Source organism: Alosa pseudoharengus, unplaced genomic scaffold (assembly GCF_046254945.1).
Source record: "Alosa pseudoharengus isolate Yale_2024_CS ecotype anadromous, Long Island Sound unplaced genomic scaffold, YU_APseudo_1.1 YU_APseudo_1.1_scf_20, whole genome shotgun sequence".
NCBI classification, from domain to species: domain Eukaryota; kingdom Metazoa; phylum Chordata; class Actinopteri; order Clupeiformes; family Clupeidae; genus Alosa; species Alosa pseudoharengus.
In genome coordinates, this window is record NW_027468664.1 from 22986981 (window position 1) to 22994480 (window position 7500).

The following is a 7500-nucleotide window of genomic DNA, read 5'->3' on the forward strand; positions in this document are numbered from 1 at the left end:
AGTCCATTACTGTTAGCGCCAATTAGAGTCTGATAAATATTGGTAAAACACGCACGCCAATAAGGCAAACGCTTTACAGGCCTGGCATAGACCGAGCTTTTGCATTGTTAATTTGTCAACAAATGAGCAATCTCTTGAAGTTAAAATCTTAAAATGTGTATGGACCGACAATCCGACATATTTTCATTTAAAGGCTATTTTCCTCACTACATTTATTTCTCCATCATCCGAAGACGACCACTCGCAACCGTCGCAGCAAGAATCTCTATCCGCGCCTGTTCGGAGGCAGTCAGACGTTACTTGGGCCTACTGAAATTCCTCAACGCTCTAATGTAATCAGGGAAAAGTTCAAATTAAACCAATTAACCATTTACCTATACATCTGGACATTTTAAAATGAGAGAAGGGCACGTTTGTCATAAAAATTACCCAACTCTCTATTCCGAAAGGATCTCTGATTAGCTCTAAACAAATGAGAAAAATAATTCTATGAAATGAAGGATTTTAGAGGCGTAGATAATTTGGAGGCTAAAAGAAGAATTATCTCAAGAGGTCTCAGACAGCATGCACAAAAGGGGAAACGAGGTTGGCTGTGGGCCTACTTGGCTTTGAAGCTGAACACTAAGAAAGCGCATCTAATATTTCTGGTCTTCGCCGAATCCCTTAATTACCGTAATCCTGATTCCTGTCAGATTGGAATTGGGAGAGCAGGGCCTTTCTGTCTTCAAAGAGGAGGAGCATGGATAAGTGGCGTGTAGAGACGGCTAAATCGAAGCAGATGGGATCTCCGCTACGGCTACAGATATAGTTGATCGATAATTACATTTCCTACCGGGCACTGGCGAAATAATTAAAGCGAATATTTAATGCGCGTTACCAAAGAAAGGCGCGATACAACTCAATCATGGGCACATCATGTTATAACGCAAAAATGCACTCTGGTTCTTTTTGAGGGACTAACGAAATGTCAAATAGATTTAGTTATAGTCACGGGTTTCACGGGGGACTATTGTGGCGATGAGCCAAGATTTTAGGCTACTCTATATTAGCTACAAAACCAGATCACAAACTCCCAGTTGCCATGATGTTTTTGTAGCAAAGAAAACAAAAACAACAACAAAACAACCACAACAACAACAACAAAACAATATATATGTCTTACCACTGTTTGACTCGTAGCCGAATACCGACAGATCTTTGGTAGTGGAGCAGTTCCATCGCTCGTGCTTGAACTGGCTCTGGCATTCGGCGATGCCCAGACGCGCGCCGTCCTTTATGCTGGGCAGGAGGTACGGCTTTTTCTTGCATATCTCTTTCTGTTTGTTGGACAGGGGCAAATTGGTGCAGCCCATTTTCTCCGGTAATCCCACCGACGTTATGCCCAGCCACCTGCGGAAGGAAAGCGCCAGGCGTGTTTGGTTTGACAAGCCTCCATCCCAAAACCTCCATCCAAAGCAGAGAAAACAATGTCTCACACTCTGCAGCGTCTCAGAAAAAAAAACTCTAACCCCCATAACAAAGCAAGTGAGAAACGTAGACCAACGGCAAGATCTGAAGTAAACGCGCTTTACTTACATCCAACTTCCTCGGCAGCACAGGGGATACTCCGAGAGTAGCAGGAGAGAGATCAAGTAGAACAGGTATAATCCACCGCATGTGGGCTTCTCCATGATCGCCGGTCAGGACAGCGGCATTATATCGCAGCGAGTGTGCAAGTCCATCGGACGGCTGCTGGAAGCGCCAGTCAGCTACATTTGAGGAATGAAGAGATTTAATCCGCAAAAATGGTTTTGATCAGAAGTTTTCCCTCCGTTCCACCTTCATGAAGACACGGGCGGAATCCAGACTTTGACAGTGGCGCTACTGTTGACTGCGCTCGGATAGGCGTAATAAAATTACATTTGATTGGTGCTCCCTAACTGAGCGACAAACGGTTTTATCCTCTTCTAAAAGAATTCGCTGTGAATACTTTTCCTACGGCGCGCTCCCACACTCCGATTGGCGACGCCGCTCATGCATATTCAGCGTGCTCGCTCATTCCGAGCGTTAATTGGGCAGAAAGCGGCCGCGCACGCAGCGGGCTCAAGGAGCTGAGGTAGGACGAAACAAACGGAGACATTCCATCAAAAGATCCCTCAAGTGGCATAACGCGGACTGCGCGCGGCTGAATGCCAGTGAAAGCGCATAGGAACTTACCTAGTTAGGAGTTGAGTCGCTGAAACTCACATTTTTATGAAAGCGGATTTCATTTTTTTGTCGATTTATATATAGGCTACTTAAACTTTATATAAATAGGCTACTTACTTAAACTTTATATAAATAGGCTACTTAAAATATGTGCAGAGTAGCCTATGGTGACCTATATGAGACTAGTATTTTAAGTATTTTTCTTTGCCCTGTTAGGAGGACTTAGTGCTAAGCTCTATGATTTCAATTTAAAAGATTTCCGTGTGATTGTTTTCACCGAATGGACTATTAGGTTTGTTGATGGGAAGTTAACATGAAATCAACCCATACATATATTTGATTAGTAGCCTTTCTTTTTTTTTAACATGCTGTCATTTTAACTTGGTCCATACAGAACGAAAGCAAATCGAGCCAAATGTTACGGGAAAGCTCTTAAAACAAATAACTATACTATTTGATTGTGAGCTATTTCAGTACTTGCCTGGCCATATTAAAATGCGCCAAAATTCCGATAACATTCAATTCAATATTAGCCTTCACTAAAGACATTCTAGAATAGCCCATATTAGGCTAATACAAATTTGAAGAGTGGAGTTTGATGGTAAAAAAAACCTTTCACGTGTTGATGTTTAACCTTTTATTGCCGGTTTCAGACTTTTAGCTCTTTCCATAAAAATAGGCTACGATCTGTCATGTTGAAATGTAAAAATGAAATGAAATGAATGCTGGATTAAGATTGCGGTTGATTTCAGGTGAGAGCTGAGAGCTGGTAAGGTTTCAGCAAGAGCTGAAATCTGGTTAATCTTCGGACAAACCGTTAGAGAAAGCAATATTTTAAGCATAATGATGTCAAATGTCGCACTTGATATATTTCAATGAATACAAATATTTATAATTTAGTTAACAACGTGAAATAGGCTAATTAATAGAATTAAAACATACCATAGAATTATTGGCATTTATTGCTATCCAAAATGTGAATATAGTGACATTAATTATATCACAAATATCACACAAATATCACAATAATTTAAAGGACACAATCGGTAAAAGAAATAGAATAATTTAATATAAGAATAAAACGTTCTGTATACATTAACGCAGAATACATGTATAATGTCTTTCAATAACACAATCCTACTGAGATCCTATAGCAGCCTTTATCCAAATGGAATTTGAAAATAATTAGGCTAGGCATATAGGCTGCTACTCGGTAAAACCCCGGTCTCACGGACCAATGATGGCATTCTAAACCACAACAGACACCCATCCAATCACAGTGAACATTCTGAACAGGGAGGCCTACATCGTAGTAGAACAAACACACCTGACGCCGAAAATTAACTCCAAGGATCGAATAAGGCTTGGTCTGAAAGTCCAGCGACGTGAGAATATCTCACTCAGACAGAACAGGAAATAGCTTATACATAGACAGGGCAAAATGGGTGCAGCAGGAAAGTTACAAAATATTTTCTTTTCTTATAAGAATGAAGCCTAGAAGATTGTAGGTTGATATGTCTCAGGATCACTGCCTGATAGGCTACGCGCCGAAATCAAACAGAACAGTTTCAGGCATGGTATCAATTCTTAAGTTAGAACCTGCATAATAATCCACCAACAAATTATATACATACAGACATCCTCCGTGTAAACACAAGGCTTTATATAAAACGGATCAAAGGCATGGGCAATACATCTGTAGAAAAATATAGAAATATTTATATTGTTCATACTTTGACAATAATTATAAAAGCATTCCATCTGTATAAGACCTTTGGTTTGAAGTACCTTAGAGAACAAACTTGTACATTTGACACAAGGAAGGAAAATACATCCAGCTTTCACGAAAGTGTCTACAGGATTGGCGACATCAAAGGCACCGCTGTAAAAACTCTTCGAGACATCCTGCTAACATGCGACGGATGGCTAGAGCGCAGAGAACGTTTGGTTGGAAAGTTCGTCGGGACGTTGTCGGAACGTTCGGCCAGCCGTCCCTTTCTCGGCTCTCCTTTTCCTCTTGATGTGCACCGCAGCTCCACAAGTAATTGGCCCCTTCGCGGCTACAGCTGCAGCAGTCCGTTTTTGGCAGGATATCAGGGGGGGGGGGGGTAGACAGCGCACCCAGTCGCCATCTGGATACCCCCCCTCCACACACACACACACACACATGAAAATCCTCTTTGCCCCTCACCTTCCACACCCTTTTATCTACCACCAGAAGTAGATTGTCTGGCTGTGCAGCTCAACATGTGGCCTGTCTGCATCTGATGGTTTTGATGGATGATAATATTTCATGGATTTCTAAAAGGCGTTCTGGAAGAGGAATCTCTGAAGGCAAAACTGTTTGTGAAGTAGTTTCTTCACACATGGATCCAAGGATGTTCCCTCTTCACACACACACACACACACACACACACACACACACACACACACACACACACACACACACAAACACACACACACACACACGCGCACACACACACACACACACACACACACACACACACACGCACACATGCGCGCACACACGCGCACACACGCGCACACACACACACACACACACAAACACACACACACACACACACCACAAACAAAATGCTAAATGATCAAAGAGACAAACAAAAAGACAGACGGACACAAATGCAAACACACACACACACACACACACGCACACACGCGCGCGCACACACACACACACACACACACACACACACACACACACACACACACACACACACAGCCCCTGTCCTTCATCTGTGTGGCGTGGTTTTGTTTCCCCTGTCCCGAGCACACAGTCTACTGAGTAGAATCTCGGAGTAGACCTGGTTCACCGGGCCCCTGACGTGGTACGTGGTGTTGGACGAGGGCCACTGAGAGTCCTGCAGGTCCACCTGATCACCGGTTCCGGTTCCAGATTTGCTTCCAGAGTCTCCATCCTGCCGTAGCATCTGCAGAAGGCTGTGCTGAGGGGCTGAATATGAGGGCTTTGCCACCTGTTTACACACACACACACACACAATGCAAAATTACAAAACAGAACAAATACAAAAAACATCATGTGGAAACACCACACAAACTTGTATAATAATTTATAATTTATATATTTATATATATTTCTAAAACGAATAGTTCCGGTCCTTGATTGTGATTGGCTGAATCATGTTCGATGCCGTTGTAAACTGCAGCTTAAACATACACCTTGACCGCATTTCGTTCTATATTACTGCGCTACCATTACTTGATACAAAAGTTAAAGTAGCTGGTGGGCGCTGTGGCACAACAGGATACAGCGCTCATACCATATACAGGTCCAAGTGCTCACGGGGACCAAGGTTCGAATCCGACCTGCGGTCATATCCCGGTCCCACCCCATCTCTCTCTCCCACTTCCTGTCTCACTCTTCACTGTCCTATACAAATAAAGGCAAAAAGCCCAAAAAATATACTTTAAAAAAAAAAAAGTTAAGCTAGCTGCGTCTCGACGTTGCTTGGCAACCATTCAGGTAGAAGAAAATTTCTTGGCGGAAGAGCGATTATCTATGAATAAATATATCTATTTTTTTTCACAAGTAGTTCATTGCAACATTACAAATGATAAGTCAAATTGTCTACTGTTTCTTAGTGCTTATGACAGATTGACGTTGAAATGTATTCTACTGGTTCTTTGTTGAATAGTCTTATCCCCAAAACAAACATAGGCATTACATAAGCCATTGCAGAAAGTAGTGTTGAACAAGTTGCAGATTGTTAAGCATATTTCACACATTCCATTTTATGTCTCCTGAACTGATAGTTTGTTGTCTTTTTTTCTGTACGCCAATGACATTGTATGTCAATAAATTACAGTACAAACAATAAAATCATAAATATAAATCTCCAACTTATTGTAATGTGTATCCATGCACTGATGAAATTCCTATATGCCCACAGATAACGTGTAGACTTAATGCATTTTAATATTCGTCATTGAAAGCGTAGCCATCAGAGAGGACTGACAGAAAACACAATTACATTGACAGCACGGCAATGACACACACACACACACACACACACACACACACATCAGAGAGTACTAACAGAAGACACAATTACATTGACAGCACCCCAATGACACAAGACCTTTGAGTAGAGAGTTGAGTAAAAGTTTTTATTCAATTATTGGCATATTTTTATTCAATTAGCCTATTGGCAAATGAGCTGCTAGAGTTCATAAAATGACACAAGACCTTGTCATTCAAGCAGCACTGAAATGTTCACTCACATATACACACCGACCTCACACAAAACTCAATGGCAATATTATCTCACTTATTTCACCATGTTTTGCAGTGTATTTTATTAGTGAATTCCTGTGTATAATACCACTACCGTTTAAGTGTTTATTGAATGGCATTCTGAAGGCTGAGGCACTGACTCATCTTGTGTAGGGATTAGCATATATAATTACCATATATAAATGCTATAAATGCTGTTGTGATGTAAACACTTTGTGCACTCATGAAAAAACAAATAAACAAATTAACAATTCGGAGCTAACCCAAGCGATCCACGTCTGCAAAGTAGAATTCTCACCATCATGGACCAGTGCTCTGTAGAAGGTGTGTTCTCTGTACTGGTCTGGATTTAGAGAGGTTTACCAGGTGGTCTAAAATCTCTTCATAGATGCAAAGCTTATAAAACAAATACCTAACACATGCACACTCATTCATGGATAGCCTGAGGTGTTTTTGGAAAGACACACACACACACATACATACACACATGCGCGCGCACACACACACACACACACACACAACACACACACACACAACACACACACACACACACACACACACACACACACACACGCACACACACACACACACACACACACACGCACACACACACACACACACACACACACACACACACACACACACACACACACACACGCACACACACACACACACACACACCCTTGATCCAGCTTGTCTCATCTGCCACCAACATGCAGTCTAATAGCTCATGAAAGTGGGCCTAACTGCTAATTAGTCACTAACTCCTCCGAGACACAGTTTTATAGCTGAATAAAAACAGAATTACTGCTTTTAAAAACACATTTACAGGGCCATAGAGTCATGTGTGTGTGTGTGTGTTTTGAGCGATTATGGTGTGGGTGGTAGGATAAGGATATTCTACCTAGAACAATTCAAAGATCAGAAGGAGAGAGAGAGAGAGAGAGAGAGAGAGAGAGAGAGAGAGAGAGAGAGAGAGAGAGAGATAACAAAAGATAAAAAAAAGATTGAAAAAGTGACGTAGCTGAGAAGTCACACAA

General features: G+C 41.7%; 2 protein-coding genes across 4 annotated transcripts in view; both read right to left on the bottom strand.

Annotated features, from left to right (window-relative positions):
* Nucleotides 1-1670, bottom strand: part of wnt16 (wingless-type MMTV integration site family, member 16) — a 10320-nt gene extending 8650 nt beyond the window's left edge. Inside the window, exons 1-2 of the mRNA XM_076296904.1 lie at nt 1576-1670; nt 1163-1389 (exon numbers count right to left, since the gene is read on the bottom strand). Of these exons, the coding sequence (XP_076153019.1) occupies nt 1163-1389; nt 1576-1670 (322 nt within the window). The remainder of the gene's footprint in view (nt 1-1162; nt 1390-1575) is intronic.
* A 1586-nt stretch (nt 1671-3256) lies between these two features.
* Nucleotides 3257-7500, bottom strand: part of cped1 (cadherin-like and PC-esterase domain containing 1) — a 170775-nt gene continuing 166531 nt past the window's right edge. For all 3 annotated transcript variants that reach the window (XM_076296902.1, XM_076296901.1, XM_076296903.1), the window contains one exon: nt 3257-5180. In XM_076296902.1, coding sequence (XP_076153017.1) covers nt 4938-5180 — 243 coding nt within the window. In that variant the 3' untranslated portion in view covers nt 3257-4937. The remainder of the gene's footprint in view (nt 5181-7500) is intronic.